Source organism: Trichoderma aggressivum, assembly GCF_033847375.1.
Source record: "Trichoderma aggressivum f. europaeum strain CBS 100526 chromosome Unknown scaffold_001, whole genome shotgun sequence".
NCBI lineage: Eukaryota > Fungi > Ascomycota > Sordariomycetes > Hypocreales > Hypocreaceae > Trichoderma > Trichoderma aggressivum.
Window position 1 is genome coordinate 40,256 of NW_026946367.1, and position 19,807 is coordinate 60,062.

Genomic DNA, 19,807 nt, shown 5'->3' on the forward strand with positions numbered 1-19,807 from the left:
GGCCGAAGCGGATCCCGGAGCGGCTCTTTTGTGTGTCATTAGTTCAGTGTATTTTATGCTTTTGACTCATTTGTTTTTTTTTTAGTAGGGGCTTTTTGGAGTATAAAGAGCTGGGAGACGTCGCTCTTGTTTGGGGAGATTTCCAAAACTTAAAAAAGGTTTCGCAAATTGGCGACGATATTCTTGTGCTACTGCTATTGCCCGTTGTTGTTAATTTGCTTTACCCTCTATCTATCATATCTTTTTTCTTTTCTAAATTAATTGCAACCGTCCTTCATTTGCTCTGGTACGTGGAGCTCTTTTTCTCTTTGGTTTTTTTTCTCTTTTCTTTTTGTTTCGTTGAGTTTTCGCACTTTTATTCAAAGCCTGTTTTTAGCTGTTGTCTTGTCTTACGTCAACGTGTGCCTCGGAAATGTCGTCAGCCGTTCATAGTTGTAATTGTATCAAATAAACATTAATTGACGCCAATCCTCTAGAAAGACAAAGAACAAAAACCACCATCCCTCACCTCTTCAGCCGTAAAATAAAAGGCCGTGGTGGTTGGGTCATTTCCCTCCTCCCAAAATGTGTTCTCACCACAGAGAAGAGAGTGACAGAGAAAATACCCCTCAGCCGCCCGAGACTCCTCAAGATGGCGTGCTTCCAAGAGATATTCCTCAACGCACGACCTTTTACGACTCTGTCGTTGAGCGGCAAATGTCTCAGGCTGACGCTAAGCTGTTCTATCAGCGAAGCCAGCTAGACAGCTCCGGTGCTGCGGACCCAGTGTCGTCCTCGTATAATGACCCCGTTGCAGCGCTGGCATCAAGCGGCGGCCTGGAATATGAGGGCGACTCTGCGCTGTCCGAATCTTTTGGCAAGGCTTCTGTGCCTGGACTTGACAGTGCTAGACTTGCAGCTGAGGCCACCAGGGGAATCTCCAATATCAACTTCCTCGACCCTCAGCCACAGGTGACGGCAGAGTTGAGCTCTATTTCCAGGAGCATCGAAGACATTATCGCGCTGAGGCAAAGATACATGGCCCTCTCGCTGCAGCGATATGGCGATGACCCTAGAAATGGTGCCGACTGGCAGATTTATCCCCCTGGAGACAAGCCTGGAGATGGCTTCGACATGGAGCATGTCCTGCCGCTGCCTTCAAACGACGACGGCATGACGTTCAAGCTGAGCGATGCTGGTGTCTACGAGGTCTTTGAGGGTGCCGATTCCGAAACACCCGCTTTCCAAATCCCAACCATCAGGCAGTTCTACATGGACCTCGACAGCATCCTTACCGCCTCGTCAGACGGGCCTAGCAAGAGCTTCGCCTTCCGCCGCCTCCAATACCTCGAAGGCAAATTTAACCTGTATGCACTTCTAAACGAGTATCAGGAAACTGCCGACAGCAAAAAGGTGCCTCACAGAGACTTTTACAACGTCCGAAAAGTAGACACTCACGTGCACCACTCGGCGTCCATGAACCAGAAGCACTTGCTGCGCTTCATCAAGAGCAGGATGAAGAAGAACCCTGATGAGGTTGTCTTGTTCCGTGACGGGAAGCACTTGACGCTTGCCGAGGTGTTTGCTAGTATTAATCTTACGGCGTATGATTTGAGTATTGATACGCTTGATATGCACGTATGTCATCTACGACTTGTTAGATGATGACTTTGTGAGCTGACTGGAAACAGGCCCACGTGGACTCTTTCCACCGATTTGACAAGTTCAACTTGAAATACAACCCCGTTGGAGAATCTCGACTTCGAGAAATCTTCTTGAAAACGGACAACCTAATCAAGGGCCGCTATCTAGCCGAGCTTACCAAAGAAGTCATTTCCGATCTGGAAGCCAGCAAGTACCAAATGGCTGAGTGGCGTCTATCCATCTATGGTAAATCACTAGATGAATGGGACAAACTTGCAGCCTGGGTCGTCGATAACAAGCTGTTTTCGCAAAACGTCCGCTGGCTCATCCAGATTCCCCGGCTGTATGATGTTTACAAGGACAATGGCTTGATGGAGTCGTTTGACCAAGTCGTCACCAACGTCTTCCAGCCACTGTTTGAAGTTACCAAGGACCCGTCCAGCCACCCGAAGCTGCACATTTTCCTCCAGCGCGTCGTCGGTCTCGACAGCGTCGACGACGAGAGCAAGATTGAGAGGCGCCTATACAGGAAGTTTCCGGTCCCAAAGGAGTGGAACACGAAGCAGAACCCGCCGTACAACTACTGGATCTACTATCTCTTCGCCAACATGGCGTCTCTCAACTCTTTCCGCCGGAAGCGTGGCTTCAACACTCTTATCCTGCGGCCGCACTGCGCTGAAGCTGGAGACCCGGAGCATTTGGCCGTCGCGACGCTTTGCTGTCATAGCATCAGCCACGGAGTGCTGCTCCGAAAGGTCCCGTTGTTGCAGTATGTGTTTTACCTGGAACAGATCGGAGTGGCCATGTCGCCGTTGAGCAATAACGCCTTGTTCCTGTCATACGACCGCAACCCGTTCCCTCAGTACTTCAAACGAGGTCTCAACGTGTCCCTCTCAACCGACGACCCTCTGCAGTTTGCATACACAAAGGAGCCTCTGATGGAGGAATACGCTGTCGCCGCGCAAATCTACAAGCTCAGCCCGACAGACATGTGCGAGCTGGCCAAGAACTCGGTCAAGCAGAGCGGTTACGAGGCGGCGGTTAAGGCGCAGTGGCTGGGACCCTGCTTTGACAAGCCTGGCAGAGAAGGAAATACCATGGCCAAGACGAATGTTCCCGACCGGAGAGAGGAGTTTAGGTATTCTACCTTGTTGACGGAGCGAGAGGTGTAAGTGTCTTTCTTCTTCTCTTGTTGTTGCTATGAGAATGTGTTGCTGATCATTTTTTTTTTAATGGCTGCTGTACAGACTGAGCCGATACGCCGCATTTGATCCAAATGCAGAGAAGAAGAGCATCAGTGCCGAACTGGCCTCGAAATCATCCGTTGGAAATATCCCCTCCTCTGGCGCGACAGAAGCTGCGTCAAGCATCACGAGCCCAACATCAGAAGCATCGTCCCTTCGTAAGACGCCCAGTTCAGCTGCGGATGTGCACATTTCTGGAAATGATCCGATGATATTTCCAGGAATTCTGAGTCGGGATACTAGTCGCCGCAATCTGACCAAGGTTGATAGCTGGGGGATTCAGTCGACTGAGCATCCTAGCCCGGGGACAGATTGAAGGGCACCTACGATTGTGTTTGGGGATTGGATCTTTTCGCGTTGCATTTTTTCCATGATACATGTATGAAATATCTGAGGCCTAGTATTAATAGTTATATGAAGCGTTCGTCAGTACCAACTAACCATGAGTCCATCTTGAATGGTGAGAAGCTGCATATACCGAGAACTGGGCGCTTGTATTTCATTCAAGCGTAATTGGTTTAGTGGTAAAATTCTCCGTTGCCATCCGAGCAACGTCGGGGAGCCCTGGGTTCGATTCCCAGATTACGCATAGAAACTCATTTTTTGGCACCTGGCGATGATTTTTGTGGGCTCAACTCGTCGTGGAGTCGTGATGGACTCTGGTGGGGTTACTCGGCCTCGGTGATGATGTTATCAACGTTGCCAATGTCACATATGTACCCCTCTGATGCTCTTGAACGTTCATATGATGATGTATGGAGAAGTGGAAGTTGAGACGCTGTGCAAGTATATCGGAATTTTGTAATCATGACAGATGACAACCTCGCCAGATTGTAAGTGTGGTTCTTGTTTCTACCTTAGGTAGCGATACTGGGCATGTTAATCCCGCCTTGAGCGACATAATCGATGAGCCCAGTTGGACTTGCTTCTTCGTCGAGAAGAAGCCCCATGTCGTATGCCAGCTTCTCAAACAGGTGCTTCAGCAACCCATTCATACCAAGTGTTTGCGGCCCTCCAGAAGAGTGAACTATTTCTGCAAGCCCACGTACATGCTGCCTAGATGCAGCGATATTGCCAGCTTGTATCTATACATCTGGCATTAGTCCATGTCAGATTCTATCAGTATTCGGTTATACAACAGGCACTTACCTCATCTAATGTCAAGGATATAATGGTGGCAGTTATCGAGTCTCTCGTCGAGCAATTCCCAGCATCAATAGCCTCTCTAATAGCGCGAATGCAGAGGATTCTATACTGCATCGCCAACGTAATATACTCCTCTTTCTGGTAGACTTGATGTAAATGGCGGCAGGTGGATAAGAATGTAGTGCTCAACAGGTCCGCGTTGGATATGGCTAGCCGGATCCAGCTTATCCGGAGCTGGTGGTGGTGGATGCTTGGATCCTTGAGTATCATGCACTTGGATCCATACTGGGTAGTGACTATTGTGATATCTGGAGTCTATTAATCAGCGAAATGAGAGAACATCTCCGCTGAACCACCAATGACAAGCGACAGACCAACTTACAATGGTCAAAGAGGTAGTGCTCCAGCGGCGAAAGTGGCCTAGCAAAGCATCCAAAAGGATCCCGCCGACTAGATGTGAGCTGACCGACAGGGTTGGGAATCACAACAGGGCACCTTTTGGGTCCAATCTTGACCAAATGGTTGTCCCTCCGCTCTGTGGCTTCACCGGCTTGACCTTTCTTCACAGGCGGAATACTCGGTTCCACATTGTTGGCCTGGTTCGCGGCTTTCCGAGCATGCTTCACTCTGGCATGAGATACCCGAGCGGCATGTGAGTACGCGCGGCGTTGTAACTTGGAAGAAGCTCCTTGCGAAGGATGTGACAAATTTATAAACTCAATCTTGCTCTCCATTGGTAGCAGCACTCCGGAGTTGAGCCTCGTTCAGCTACAGACGAGAGCGCATCATGCAGAACCAGCTGTGCCCAAGCGGCTCGCGTACTAACGTGGGGGGTTGAGATCGGAATAATCGCGTGAGATAATATGACGGAGTATGATCCAGGGCGTGGTGGAGGAAGTGCTTGTCCTAAATCTCTCTTGTATGTGTGTTTGTGTGATGCCATCGCTGAAATTCCGACGTTTACAAAACATTTTGCTGCTTTGATCAATGTACCTTCGTACTCTTTCCTGATTTGGATAGACCCCGCTTACCAGGATTATTTCGGGGTTTTACAAAAGAACCCCCATATTAATCAAGATGCCGAGAATTCAGCATAAGAAACTTTACTCTCCGTACAGATACTCGCAGTTATGAACAGCTCCAAGGCCAGAATGCCTGGATATCATGTATAAAATACTTGGGTAATCCTGGGTGTAGAGGATGCCCCCACGTGTACTCATGTACTCTTTCTAAACTGGGAATAACGGCATACCCTGGACAATTAGAAGACTGGAGTAGATTGCACGGAATTATATTGTGTCAAAGTGTTGATAATTATTGCATCAAAGGCGGAGAATGTTTCTCCGCATTATTATTGCGGACTTGAAACTGGCCGGAGGTATAAGAAGCCTGGAATGTATCTAGTTAGTGATTGCTATTCTTCTTTATCACTATAGTCACACCAAGAATTCATCTCTGAGCCTAAATCACAATGGCTGCATCTAAGCAGGTTAACGTGGCCATCATCATCACTAGCACCAGACTTGTTAGAGTTGGGCCGTCAATTGCCAACATTGTCAAAGACATTCTTGAAAAGGAAGACGGAAACGAGACCAAGCTCTCCTTGGTTGACCTTGCAGACTTTAAGCTGCCAATCTACGACGAGAGCGTTGTTCCGTACCAAGTTCCCTCCCAGGCAACTTATGCCAACGAGCACAGCCGCCACTGGAGTGCCGAAATCTCCAAATACGACGCCTACATCCTGGTCATTCCCGAATACAACTACGGCGTGGCGGGAAGCACAAAGAATGCGATTGACTACTTGAGGAATGAGTGGATCGGGAAGCCAGCAGCCATCGTAAGCTACGGCATGACGGGCGGCAAGAATGCTTCGGAACAAGTCAAGGTCTCGCTTGAAGGAACAGAGCTTCGCGTGAGCCCTACACGGCCTCAGCTCATATTTGCAAAGAATGGTGAAACATCAGACATCTTTGCTGCCATGCATAAGGGCGAGCTAGGGGAGAAATCCCGCGAGGTTTGGACCACTGAGAATAAGAAGGATATTGTAAAGGCTTTCGCGGAGCTCAAAGAGGCAATCAAGAATCCCCCGGCAGCTAAAGAAAAATAGACATGGATAACTGATATATGTAATCCTTCTATCAAGGAATATTGGAGCACAATGGATTGATCTTCTTTGAGAACATCGGTTACACGATAGAAAATGATTTGGTTGCAGCTTCATATCCAATGTCACTGATAATTATCTCGCATAAACCTTTGTGATTATACTCATCCTACTCTTAATATGTCGGCTTTGTCCAATACGAAGATTCTTCGCTCGGTGTTACAACACATATAACGTCGCCGTGTGGATAAGCCACAGAGTCTTCCATCCTATGCCCAGCTAAGCTCAATATTTCCACCCACTTGCTTACTGTTGAACCACTCTACAATCTCAATCTTCTCTACCACCGGTCTTGCACCATCTAACACACGGCTTCGAACCAGAGCTTCAGAAGCCCACCAAACAATTGCAGAGGCAAAATTGCGGGCAATGCATTGCCGCGGACCTTTGCCAAAGTGAAAACTGTCTCGCAACATTTCCGGCGTACACTCCATCCAGCGCTCTGGCATGAATTCATATGGATTTGGAAACACCTCAGAATTGAAATGCAGCGAGTAAGCTCCAATTCCAACGCTTGTACCAGCTGGAATGGTCGGCAGACCCGGGACATTCAACCCTCCCAATGGGACAACCCGGGGAAGACGAGTGGGATTGGCCAGTGCTAGACGGCAAGCTTCTTTAACTGCTCCTGATAGAAGAGGGAGAGATCGAGCGTCGATGCCAGGGTTCTCCATGATCTCCTTATAAATACTCTCGAGCCTAGAGGAACGGTTAACAGGGTGCCCATACGTGCAGTCAAGGCCCACTCACTTATCGGGTGCCTGGGTAAGATGCCAACAAAAGACAGCCAGAACCCTAGCAACCCCATCTGTGCCTGCAAACATGATATCCATTACCTGTGCTATAGTTTCTTCTCGTGAGAGATTTGCATTGAGAAGCCGTCCTTGGTATGTTTCTTTCTCTCGTCGAGCCATACTGCCATGCACAACTTTGGCTGCAAACTCCTGAACGATATCCGTACTCGTGGTTATTAGTACATTATTCTTGTCAAATTTCGCAGCCCAACCATTAGCAAAGCTGAATAACCAATTTGGAAGATAAAAAAAGCGACCGCCTGCAGCAAAGTTGTCGACGAAAGCAGTTGCGCTGAGCCTCTCAGTACTAACACTGTTGAAGCACTCCCCAGTCAGATACTCCGTCAGGGCATCCATCGCCATGGAGCGAAAGAGGTTCGATAAATCAACTGGGCTGCCTGCTGCCAGAGATCTTCGGCGCTCCAACTCAACTAGTGTCGCATCGATAATTTTCTGCATAGCCGGTTTGCTGTTTGTGATTGCTTGCTGCGCAAACAAGGGTGACACAGCCTTGGCTCGCACTGCCCTGTGGGCATGATTCGTCACTGAGAATATTGTAGGAAACCCATTAATATCGAAGTTTCTGTATCCAGTAATTTTTCTAAAGCCGCCATTGTCGACGTATATAGGATTGACAGCCGCTCCGTCGGAAATATCGACTTCATTCGGGGCAATGCGAACTACTGGTCCGTATTTCTTGTGCAAGGCAGTAATAACTGTACATTCAATGCCTTTCCACGTGAGATACCAGTACCAAATTGGAGTAAGGCGAGCGATGAAGGGGCCAGGGATGTGTCCTAGGCGGTCGGTGCTCAGTCCGTGGAGGATTTTCAGTACTAAGATCGAAATCACAGCCACCCCAATGGATACCGGGCTCAGAGTTGTCACAGGCAAGATCGAATTGGCAGCGGCAGTCGCCATTATGGCTGATGTCGATGAAGCTGCTCTTGGCCAGTTTTGATGTTGACGACTGTTGAGCGGTACGAATTGAGGGGTTTGCGAAACCAGGTTTTTAGTTATGTAGTCATGCCGCTTGAATCCTACGCACAATTGTGGAATTTCATGCATGCCAAAACTTGTAGTCTCCCTTGCATACGTGCCACAAAGACGCCGGTACTCGATGACATCTTTGCAGTGGTATTATTATTTTCATCTGGTAATATAATTGACTTGATTCTACAAATCAGCAGTAGATTGACAAGTGATTTGTAACCTCAACAGATTGCTTCTAGGATAATAATCTCGATTGCAACCCGGACCGCTTAACATATGCTTCCACTAGACAACGTTACTATTGAACCCTCCCAAAGACGCTGTCGACACTGGGGACCTTGGGATGATCTTGTATCAGTCGATTTCGCCGCTCGGAAATGTGGACCAATCCCCCTCTGGTTCTGTGTGTGCGTCGACTGAAGAGCTGTATTCATAAGAGCCACTGTAGGCACCGATATGTTGTATATTCATAAGAGCCACTGTAGGCACCGACATGTTGTAACGGGCTGAAAAGCTCAAATACTCAGCCGCGCATACATGTTTACGTCAATTAGACATTCATTTGACATTTTCATCTGTAGACCTGCCTGGAGTCTGTCTTGGTAACCTAGAACGATTTCAACAGGTTTCTTGGAGGCGACCTCTGTTTCTTATACGAGAATAATCATGTGCGAGCCGGCAGCTCAGGCCAACCAGTGATCTGAGATTTGAATCCGCCTTGGGCGCAGATGAATTCACTCTTTCAAGGGCTATGTTCCTATTTAGGTAAAAAAAAAAAAAAAGATCCTAACCAGGCCCGAGCACCAAATGCCGGGCCGGAAGACGGCTAATGGCACCGGGAGAGCTGAACTCTCGATCGGTTAGATGTCTCCATAGCTGAGGCGGACCCATACAGTACTACCTAGCTATTGTGTCTCGACGTGGTGTTGTATTCCATTAATCATGTTAGTGAAAATTAAAAGCGCGTTATGTGTGTATTGGTCCAGGTGTTTTTTTAACATGTAGCTCAGAGTCCAGTATGGGCGCCAACGACGACTGATCTTATGAGGTTGACATAGAGTTCTGTGACGCCTTCTAAGCTATCTCAACGGCGGCTGACAGGAGCTTCAGTGGTTCATGACTGGATGAGATTCTCAGAAAAACCGTAGTTACAAATATTAAACTGTCGCTTCTAACTGTCTTGAAAGCTCTTGTTGGTTTCCATGGAGCTCGGAAATACCCGTCAAAAATTCATAAATCAGAGCGCTAGAGAGGCTTGGAATTTTCGGCAACGGGACGATTTGGGTATAAATACATTACTCGATATGGATCGTCCTGGCATTATTGGATCTGCAACCCTCTTCACAACCTATCCTCATTGGCTACAGGGGGTTAGAATAAACGTGTTGCATCCATGGAGGTTGAAAGAGATCCATGGATTCCTCGGCACTTCGGAGCCTCCCGAGTGGCCGCTCCGTTATTCCCACTTTGCCCAGGCCCGTTACTGATCACGAGCTGGTGACGAGCTGCCATGTGAAAGTTCTTTGCATATTTGACTCCTCTTTCAACTCATCGCGACATAAGTCATCTGGCAACCCCTTTAGAATTTTTCCGTGTAGTTTTGCAGTAGTTCCGTCTCCCCCAGCTTTGAGATGTCGCGATTACTCATCTTGAATTGTAATCATGGCCATGACGGTGAAACTTGCATCTAATCATATAACTGGGTCGGATGTCATCAAGCAGCCAATCACGCGCCCGACCTCGGCTGACGTGGGATTCAAGTCCGAGGTTTAATATTCCGAGGTTTCCATGAATCGAAGCTCCTCGATTCTATTTCCCAACAGGCAAAGATCCCTTCAATGGTTCAGTAGCTCTGCGTCAAAGGCTCGAATAACCAAGGCTCTGGGCGTCAAGATGTCGACTCGCCGCTATCGTTCGGCTATTGCGTGTCAAACCTGCCGAGTGCGCAAGGTGCGATGTAGCGTGTCCATGACCGGCGTGCCGTGTATTAGTTGCGAGCAGGACCAAACGGAATGCATCCTGAAGCCAAGACAGGGCAAACGGTAAGCCATATTCGTCCATGTATCATGGGAAACGATGTTTACTCGTATATCATCTAACTGGGTCATTGATTGCCAGCCACTCGTCCCACAACCATCGGGAGACCACTACTGTGTTCCCGACTTCCCGTCACTATGTCGAAAGCTCGGCAACGCGGGATACCGCTAACCAAAGCAATGCCAATCCTTCGTCGCCGGATTCTAGTCCGGGGGGTGAAATTGTACCGTTGCAAGTCTCACAAGCGCCATTGGATACGCCCGAGACCAAAGTTTCGACTGCGTCCAGTGAGCCAAGTGCTGCTGATGAGGAACAGCTCGGCGTTGAGATGGTGGAAGTGGCCTTGGGACATCCACGAAGAGAGTGCCAAGTCCCGTACTACATCGGTATGTTAACTGGAAGGATCATCAAGGTGCATAATCTCATGCAGCAGCGTTTATTAAATCTAAACCCATGTAGGTGAGCAGACTGGGGGGCCTACATCAACCATGCATATATGCACAACCGACCACCTCATACCAAAGCATCTCCTCATGCCAGCAGCAAAGCAAACCATCTTGACGGAAGATGAAAAGACCTTTCTCCGCAGTAAAGGCGTCTATTCGTTTTTATCAGAGACAGCAAGTGATAGTTTGATCCGGGCCTACTTTCACAATGTCCACCCAATCATGCCCATCTTGGAAGCGGACAAGCTCCTGGAATATCATCGCTCTAAACGACTGAAAGAGTATAACCTTATACTGCTGTGGGGTCTTTATACCATTTCCTCCAATGTAATTCTCCCCTTCCATTCAGATCATCGGTGGTGTATGTAATTGCTAAGTACAGACTGCAGTACGTACCTGCAGAGATATACGAGAACGAAGGGTTTACATCTCGAAAAGCGTTCAAAGCCGAGATGTTTGCTCGTGCAGTCGTAAGTCAACTCTTTATTGTTTCTATCATCTCTCTTTTTCCGATAATGCCAACACATGCCTTTAGTGCGTGTATAACAACGGCGGGGAGAAGAACAACCTCATTCTTCTACAGGGGGCGCTACTACTAGGCTTCTGGAACTCGGATATAGAGGATCACATGCAGCCATGGCAGTGGAGTGGCCGAGCTATTAACCTGTGTCATGTCCTCGGTCTCCACCGCGATATTGATGCCATCGGATACAACACATCCATATCCGAACGACAGCGTTCACTATTTCGGAGACTATGGTGGACGTGCTTCTGGAGAGACCGTTGGCTTTCCGTGTCGCTGGGCAGGCCTTTGCGGATCAACCTCGACGAATCTGACACTCCTGATCCGCTGGTCTCGGATATTGCCGTGGACCTGGAGGGCATACCAGAGTCTGTGACATCAGCGTTTTTCCCCAGAGACCTGCCACGATTGGCAGAATATTGGATCCAGTTGATACAAATGACGAAGTTGCTGGGCAAGACTCTCATGACATGCTACCAGCTGCGACGGCCGAAACCCACAATTAACCAGATTGATACTCTCGAGGCAGAGTTGATGCGCTTTAATATGCCGGAACACCCAGATCCGATGTTATCTCGATTGGCGACATTTTACTATCACCATTTGCAGCTACACTACCAGTTAGTACTTGTCCCCGTTGTCCTTTTCTCGCTTTACGATTGGCTAACCGATGGATCAAGGGCCATCTTAATCACATTTTATCGACCTTGTAGTGTAGAGGCTCCTTCAGATCTCCCTTCTTACCGTCAGAGAGAGTGGCAGCAGGAAATGCAGGGAAAGGCAATGTCTGCTGCCTCAAAGACTTGCAACATTGTTTATGCACTCGCCCAAGGCAACTTTTTCTCTTTTGCCGGACCAATGACGTGAGTTATTCTTGATTCAACAGTGCTTTCGACGGATACTACCCAACTGTCTGTGTTTGATGGAGATGTAGACTAATGCTGCTGCTTAGGCCAACGCTTCTGGTCCCGGCAATGCAAGTCTACCTTCTCAACTGCAAATTCGGCGACGCCCTTTCAAGGCGACTCGGCTTAAATATGCTAAACATGTGCATGATGATCTTGGAAGAGCTGCAAAAGACGTATTCAGTCGCTTCCGTGTGCCGAGGTATATTCGGCAAGGCCATCCAGCAGCTTTTCCCCGACGACGCTGCCAGTATTTCTCTAACCCACTCTCTTCCCGAGCAAGACGTGACGCCAGTAGCGGAGCTGATGCCCCCTCCGACTTCTATCCCAGACACTCCTCTTCAGCTGGAGCTCTTTGGTGCCAATGTCACCAAGGCTGATTTTATTGATGCCCTTACAGCTGAGGCATCCATTTTCAGCTTTGTCGATATGTTGAACTTTACATCATGAACTTAATCCGATACCCAATGAGCTTAATATGTTGTATGTACATGTATGTAGCTTAGGCTGGGCTTTGTGCAACTTCGCTGTGCAAATACAGTCAATGATCAAAACATGGTACTTCTATATGCAGCCTATGAAGCCTAAACGGAATTCATAAATGTATTTCTTTTACCAAATAATTACCCATGGCGTGGCTAACCACAAACGGCACGGTCAGCGTGCCAAGGCATGCCTTGAGTTAGATCTCGGGATAAATGGAATGATAATGCTCTAGAATTCCTCGGCAGCTTGGCAGACCTGAATCTCCCCAAGCCAAAACCTTGGCGATCTCGGGCCGATGCCTAGCCTGGACGCTGCACGAGCCATCATCCGAAAAGGGCAATACTGATAGATGGGGTTGAATTGGTACCGAGGGTAGGATATTGAACTGATGGTAGAGTATACATTAAGTTATGACTGAGTACCACGACTCAATATTTTTAGTCGATTACTTATTATTCTGACCTATATCATATGCTCGGCCATGAACTCAAAAGCATTGTTTATAGCTTGAAGAGAACCCTATTTTGGCATTCTCTATTCAAAATGAAACCGCTGAGGAGCACTCATTACTCAATCCTATTAGATAACAATCGATCAAACAAAAGTTCCATTAAAAATTATCACAGGTATTTTTTTTTTGAAGTAATCATCCCCCCTTATCCGTCGAATACAACGTCAATAAGCCCTACACTAGCACCAGGGATCATCTTGATAGCATTCACACGGAAGCGATCATCTGCCATCTTGAATACGGCAGTCCAATCCTCAGCTGTACGTTCCTTGGCATTGAAAAGTACCAACATCTCCATGTCAAAAGCACTCTGCATCTTCCTCACCGGTAGAGGCGGCTGTTGTCCCTTTTCATCGTAGTCTGGAAGCATAATGATGTCGAATAACGCGATGCGAGCCCCAGGAGTCAGAGCTGGGACTAGTTGCTGGAGAATTTTCACTACGTACTTGTCTGGCCAATCGTGGAAGATGTTGCGAACCATGTATGTGCTTGCAGAAACAGGTTGTGGCGTAAAGAAGTCGTGAACTTGGAATGATATGCGGCTGGAAAGCTTGGGGGCTGATGCCATGGCTTCGTCAAAAGCTGGCTGTAGCTCTGGGAGGTCTTGAACAATGAAATGAAGCCGTGGATGGGATTTCGCAACCATTGCGCTGACATGACCGTTTGAACCGCCCACCTGCGAGGTCGATTAGCAATTGGAGCTCTCGTGTGAGATTCGTGCGAGACATGCATCAACAACAGTAGCCTCGCCAAGGCTCTCCCAGTCAAAAGTTTCCACATAGGTTTCGGTGGTAACCATACCGCCGAGAGCTTGCAACCCTTCAGCAAATCGAGTAGCACGATAGCCCTTTGGCTTGCCCTCCTTCTCATCCATATGAAGGAATTCCCACATCGGGCGGGATACCACCTTGCCGTCAAAACTCGCTAGATAGAAGGGGGCGTGTTCCACCTCTTCGCTCGGTGTCGGATATCCGGCTGACCACTTTTGCAATGCATCTGCCATAACTACAGTGGCGGGGCGGACGTCTTCAAGGAGATGACTGGTGAAGGACTGCATATGGTGGTTACGAGCCATATATGCAGAGGCAGCAGTGTGGACAATCCGACTGGACCCGGAAAACTCTTCTCGAAACAAGTACATGTTCATGCCGAAGCGAAGGAATCGACGAGCCATTTGTTCGGGAAGTTTCGTAGCGGCTGCAATCTCGGCGTGACTGGCAGAGCCTCCAACTGGAACCGCGCCCCAGAAGTTGAAGCGGTTGAGGACATCCAGAGCCATGGCCTCATTACCCAGCTAAGATTCGTAACGTCAGTACAATGAAAATTCAGTGTTGACAGGATGTATGAGTTTGTAGAACTTACCCACATGTTTTGTGTGATAAAATACTCATTAGGCCCCATTGCTAGATGCAGCATATCCATCAGAGCTCCGACGAGTTTTGTACGGGGGCCTTGGATATCTTGATCAGGTGGTAGGGATGCGGGTGCATCTTCGTTGAATGATGGAGCAGCAAGGCCTTTTGCTCGAAGAGTGGTTGTGAGCATTGTAGTGAGCTCAGTAACGACGGCGAGCAAGCTCTCGAGTGTTTCACTAGCTTGTGCCATGTTGGATTGATGAGTGGGTTATCAAGTAGACTTCCTCCTCTGTATGTAATGATTCGATAGAATATCACTGTTTCGAGATATTTCAAAGACTGATGAGGCCAGGGGTGGTGAAATTATTCAACTCGATAACGTCGATGTAAGCACTGTCGGCGAAGGGAGCAAGCAAACTATCCGACCGGTTAGTGCTCATAGTTGTCCATCACTGACTTTGATAAGATACGAGGTAAGCTGTCACCAAGGCTAATAATTTAACTTTCATAAACTCTGCGGGCAGACAGTTCATTGTAAACGAGAGTAATTATTATTAATTCGTATCTATTCTATCCTCGGCCCTACTGGAGGCGGCATTAACTCTTATCTATTTAGCACGGCACATTCGTCCGTTGTTATCAACAGTCCAGGCCTCACTGCCCACAAGGCGGAGGCCATAAAAGAGAGAATTGGGATCATACTTCTTCTTGATTGAAAGAAGAGTGTTGTAGTTGGAGCCAAAGAAGGTCTGCTGGAAGTTGGGCTGCTGGAAGTCGCCCTCGTTCATGTACGCGCCGCTGCCGGGGGTTACTGCGGTAAGCTGCGGCACATACTCGTTGGTGATGGTCTTCTGGTCCGCGAGCATCTGCGACCACGGTGCGGTGTTGTTCCAGGGAGTGCCGATCTGCAGATGCACAGTGGTGGTTCGCCAGACCGGGAATACAGCGTTGTTGACGCCGGCCGGCTTGGCGTAGTTTGCCGAGCTGCCAACCATGATGACGCCATGAGCAGTCAGGTTTTGCAGGACAGCTTGCAGAGCATTGTTGTTGTTCAAGAGGACGCTGCGCGGGATCAGTCGGCTGCCGTAGTTGAAGTCTCCGACATCGAGGTTTCCGTTGGGGAGCGGGCCCATGTAGGTGTTGTAGTGGTCATAGTATGAAAGCTCGGTGTATTGGGTGGCGATGGGGGTAATTCCAAGCTCGCTCAGCAGGGCGTTGAAATCAGCCAGGACGACGTTCTGGACGTAGTCGGCCGTGGAGTTGTAAACGGTAACGGGCTCGAGCACAAAGACGGTGTTGGTGAGAAGGTAAATGACCATGGCGCCCTTGTCTATCATGGCTGGCAGCATGGCATGGAACCCGGCTACAAACTTGTTGAAGTTGTCCTGCGTGGTGGTGGCGGCCGCGATGGTGATTTTCGCACCACCGATGGTAGCATCAGGGTGAAGCTTGACCGTCATGGACGTGACAACTCCATACCCAGAGCCGCCTCCGCTCAGAGCCCAATACAGGTCGCTGTTCTTGGAGGGAGAGGCAGTCAGGATCTGGCCAGCCGCGGTGACAACCTCGAATTCCAGGGTCTGATCAGCGCCGAGACCGAAGGAGGTGCTCAAGGCAGAGTGGCCACCACCTTGAGTGTAACCTCCAGCAACACCGACGGTTGGGCACTCGCCAGACACGGCGACAAAGCCCTTGCTGTGGGCAGCCTGTAGCATTTCAAAGCCTTGGACGCCCGCGCCCACCTTCATCGAAGGACCGCTGTAATTGGTGCTCTTGTAAGTCGAGATGCTGATGCTCTTCAGGTTGTGAGTCCAGATGCCCAGGGCGCCAGCGCCGGTAGAGCGACCAAAAAAGCTAGTGAAAGAAACGCAATCAGCCTACATGTATACCTTTAAAGAGGAATTAATTGCAAAGAAGTGTCAGCATACTCATGGCCAGTGTTGCGCACAACCACGCGGATGTTGTACTTGGTTGCGAATGCCAGGGCGGCCTGGACATCGGCGTCGCACGAGACGTTGACAGCATAGCTGATGTAGTTGCCCAGAACGCACGGCTTAGACTCGGGGGTGAAGGGATCGCAGCTCTGGTTGGCGAAGAAGGGCTGCATCACCGAGGAGGATGTCGTGTAGCTACACATCGCATTCTGTCAGACATGCGCCGGCGAGGAGAATTGGACCAACGAACTGGGTTTGTGGCAGCTCCCAATTGGTCTGCAATTGCGCACAAACGTTCTTGTTGTACTTGGGATCGTGGCACGGCGTTCCAATGGGGACGGTGGCAACAAGTCGGCCCCCGACTGTCGAGTTCAGTGACTTCCAAGCGGCAGCATTCGGCCACTGGGGATCGCTGGGGAGGTAACGGCAAGGCGGCGGCGGAGGAGGAGGAGGAGGCGGGCGAGCAACCGCTTCTGTGGTCAAGTTGGAAGCGTTCGCAGAAGCCAGCAGCGTGGCCGCGGCGGCCAATTGAAGGGAGAACTTCATCTTGCTATTTTCCGAGGCAGATGAAGATCCGGTGAGAGTAGAGTCTTGACATTGAAAAGAGAAACACCAACGACATGTCGCGATGGACAGTATACATATTCCTGCGACCGATCCATTTTTTATCGCTGAGACAGCGTCGTATTACCAATTATGGAGACGTTGGAGACACGGAGATTGGAGACGGTCACTGATCGAACAACAAGCGAATGTGACGTCGCTGCCGCCGAAGCCTTGAGAAGCGTTTAGGGCATAAACGGGCTCCATTGTGTTGGATCCAGCAGGTGAAACTATTGAATATTGAAGGTGTTCCTATCTATCTTTGGAGATGTCAAGAACCGAGGAGGCAAAGTAAAAGTGCCAAGAGGGGATGTTGCTCCGTCTGCGTTCGCAGAGGCACTCAGCCGAGTTCGACCTTGACCGTGGATTGCAGCCGAGCCAAACCCCCTTGAGGGGCCACCACATTCTGCATTCCATATATCGTAGATCGGGCTTGGCCCAAGATGGACTAAACACGGATCCGGTCTCAGGTCAGGTTTACTGTGATGAGGAACATGTCCGAAGCCCCCCGGCAAGCCACAGCCTCCCCAAGTGTCGGTGAATCCCAGGCGAGCTTCCATTCATGTTCCCACGTCTCACAACTCCACACAGCCGAGGCATGAATCTCGACAACCGTTCGACTTTTGCCCTGTTCAAACTGAGCCCGCCGCCGGGAGAGAACGACATGCCCGTATCTGTGCTTCTGTGTGGGGTAGGATTCGTGCATTTTGCAATCTCTTCCCAACAGACTGGATTTCCTCTCAACGGAGATTGCAAATTCTCCATAAATCCAAGCTGAACCCACTCGCTAATCGTGGCGACAGGGGTCGTTTGCTGGCTGATACGGCGGATAAGTTGCTGTATACAGCACTGGACTGGCCAATGTTCGCCTGCGAAGAGAGTCCGTCTATTTTATGCAGATCCACATCGCTGGGATTAACTGCAATCTTCTCGAATGACTCGACGACACCACGTGGTTATCAACCATTGAAAACGTGGCACAGGGACAATTGCAGCCGGATCAGCGCATCTAACGCAATTATTCCACGGACAAGCCCAGAAGCTGATGCTTTCGTATTATAATCTCCCCGATAAACGTAATTCAGATTGAAGCCTTGGTCAGCAGGATCGGCGGCATCAAAAAGTATATAAAGGGCATGTTCTCCCGACAAAAGGGCCCAGGAAAGATGGCTCGTTGAAGGCTTTGTGGTTTGTTTCGAGCGACAGCTTACTTTGAACAAGCTTGGCCAAATACTCGACTGGATTGCAACAGCATGTCCATTTTTGTTAGTCAGTCTACGGAAGAGGGTCGATAGGTATTGTTCATTAACTTCTATAGTTGGTCTACTTGTGATATCATCCCAAGTTCTGTATACCTACGAGGAGATGGGTGAGTCGCATGATATTGAAGAGCTACAACTCAGCTCGTGTTCTTGATAAGTTTGCAATGAGTCAAATTCATTTCCACCTCTCGGCTTTCTTTTGCTTTCATGATTCAATCTCAGCTACGGTGATGGTCTTAGACTCTCACCACACGAAATATCGTCATCTCTGTAGAGCCGCGAAAGACTTCATGAACCGAGAACAGCCGTTGGGAAAGAACTCAGATATTAGGTGGGGGTTTAATGACCTACAACTAGGATACGAGAAAACAAGAGCGTTAGTATTTGCTATCCATTTGGCTCGCTCAGGGCAAATGGGCGTGGAGTATAAATAAGTATGGCGGAGAATGGCCTTAGGTCCACATCGATTGTCGGCGGAACCAGAGCCGAGAAACAAAAAATTTCTCTCCCGAGAGTGGGAGGGACTTGACTCGACGATCGGAGAGGGATTCACCGCGCGCGACGGGAGGGAAGAGCGCGAGGAGATCATGGACCGTGTTCCCATAGTGCCAATCTTTTGCGGATACCTTTTCTCAGCGTACGAAGATCCGGGGTTAGTAGAGACACCTAGTAGCAGCTGTTAAGAGCTTTTCAGGTCTTGATTTGTCTGCAACAGCCATCGAAGGCGAAAATCCGGATTTTGGGCGCACACTTGGCCGTGACAGCCATCAATAGCGGCCCGGTTAGCAGGTGGCTTTTTTGGTGTGTCTTGGTGACGCTTGATAACAAGCCTTTCCGACGGACGTGAGATGGAAGCTTCGGAAACCAGCGGAGACGGATCGAATTCATGAGCTGTGGCTGAAGCCACTCCCCTCTTCTCGAATGTAAGGGGGAACTCGTTGGAGAGGGTTGAAGGAGGGAAGAGTTGGACAGAGTCGAGGATGAGTTGTGTCGTTTGTAATGCTCGGCTAATAATTAAGCATTAACGACGAAGAAGCCAAGACTTTTAGAATGAGATGAATTGGCCCTTTTCGCCGAAATTGGACATCAGATATAACAAAGTCCCTACAGCGTTGACGGTCCAGACCGGTCACTACCGTTATACGATGCATGAGCTCGCGTAACTCTGCGATCTAACGAGATTCACAAAGGGGTAGGGGAGAGAAGAAGAAGAAGAAGGCTCTCGGTACTCGAGACGCGGGTATTCGTAAAGTCACCGGAGAAGGCCTCGATGACATGGCTCAGGGTTATTTATTTACACAGGCCCTCCTCCCACAGCCATATGGTAGTGGTTTACTAGATTCAATCCCCCTCTACAGAGCCTCCACAACGGGCTGCTGAGATATCCAATGGAGTCTCATGCGGGTAATTATGGCGTACTAGTATACTCGTACTGGTGAAGTGGGAGAAAGTGCCGGCTGTGAACTCCGCCGTCCTGAGATAATTACCTAATTCTTACGGTGGTTGGCGTAGGTGTAAACTGAGGTGATTGAAGTGGATTCAAGCCAAAGAGCAATGTGTGGAACCACCACTGAGCTGAGACTCATCAGCGCATCCCAAACTTCAAGAAGCATTCCAGTCAGATTTTCTTCTTTCTCATCTTCTCTTCCCCCGTAAAGTGCGCCATACAGTACAGCCGTTACAGTACATACTCCGAATCTCCCTGTCATTGCTGCAACTACCGGGAGGAAATTGCTCTAGCCATGCAGCCAAGCAATAGCCAAACCCCGGACTATAACACC

The 19,807-nt window shown here is 49.1% G+C and overlaps 7 protein-coding genes across 7 annotated transcripts; 3 read left to right on the forward strand and 4 right to left on the reverse strand.

The window, feature by feature from the left end:
• Positions 1–564: 564 nt before the first annotated feature.
• Triagg1_57 (uncharacterized protein) lies at positions 565–3,183 on the forward strand (the record flags this gene model as incomplete). Its single annotated transcript, XM_062895576.1, has 3 exons — positions 565–1,617; positions 1,671–2,791; positions 2,871–3,183. The coding sequence occupies 3 exons, from the start codon at positions 565–567 to the stop codon at positions 3,181–3,183; spliced, it is 2,487 nt and encodes an 828-aa protein (XP_062760407.1).
• A 541-nt stretch (positions 3,184–3,724) lies between these two features.
• Positions 3,725–4,747, reverse strand: Triagg1_68 (transcriptional regulator family: Fungal Specific TF; the record flags this gene model as incomplete). The annotated part of the gene is made up of 3 exons (XM_062895687.1): positions 3,725–3,952; positions 4,017–4,321; positions 4,396–4,747. 3 exons carry the CDS (start codon positions 4,745–4,747, stop codon positions 3,725–3,727), a joined length of 885 nt encoding a protein of 294 aa, XP_062760418.1.
• A 737-nt stretch (positions 4,748–5,484) lies between these two features.
• Positions 5,485–6,120, forward strand: Triagg1_79 (uncharacterized protein; the record flags this gene model as incomplete). The annotated part of the gene is made up of 1 exon (XM_062895798.1): positions 5,485–6,120. The coding sequence occupies one exon, from the start codon at positions 5,485–5,487 to the stop codon at positions 6,118–6,120; it is 636 nt and encodes a 211-aa protein (XP_062760429.1).
• A 266-nt stretch (positions 6,121–6,386) lies between these two features.
• Triagg1_90 (uncharacterized protein) lies at positions 6,387–7,892 on the reverse strand (the record flags this gene model as incomplete). The annotated part of the gene is made up of 2 exons (XM_062895909.1): positions 6,387–6,876; positions 6,928–7,892. 2 exons carry the CDS (start codon positions 7,890–7,892, stop codon positions 6,387–6,389), a joined length of 1,455 nt encoding a protein of 484 aa, XP_062760440.1.
• Positions 7,893–9,857: 1,965 nt separating this feature from the next.
• Positions 9,858–12,325, forward strand: Triagg1_101 (transcriptional regulator family: Fungal Specific TF; the record flags this gene model as incomplete). The annotated part of the gene is made up of 6 exons (XM_062896020.1): positions 9,858–10,006; positions 10,083–10,387; positions 10,461–10,774; positions 10,837–10,917; positions 10,983–11,833; positions 11,923–12,325. 6 exons carry the CDS (start codon positions 9,858–9,860, stop codon positions 12,323–12,325), a joined length of 2,103 nt encoding a protein of 700 aa, XP_062760451.1.
• Positions 12,326–13,017: 692 nt separating this feature from the next.
• Triagg1_113 (uncharacterized protein) lies at positions 13,018–14,477 on the reverse strand (the record flags this gene model as incomplete). Its single annotated transcript, XM_062896132.1, has 3 exons — positions 13,018–13,548; positions 13,609–14,166; positions 14,235–14,477. 3 exons carry the CDS (start codon positions 14,475–14,477, stop codon positions 13,018–13,020), a joined length of 1,332 nt encoding a protein of 443 aa, XP_062760463.1.
• A 358-nt stretch (positions 14,478–14,835) lies between these two features.
• On the reverse strand, positions 14,836–16,707 carry Triagg1_124 (CAZyme family AA7; the record flags this gene model as incomplete). Its single annotated transcript, XM_062896243.1, has 3 exons — positions 14,836–16,081; positions 16,156–16,356; positions 16,412–16,707. 3 exons carry the CDS (start codon positions 16,705–16,707, stop codon positions 14,836–14,838), a joined length of 1,743 nt encoding a protein of 580 aa, XP_062760474.1.
• Between the last annotated feature and the right edge of the window lie 3,100 nt (positions 16,708–19,807).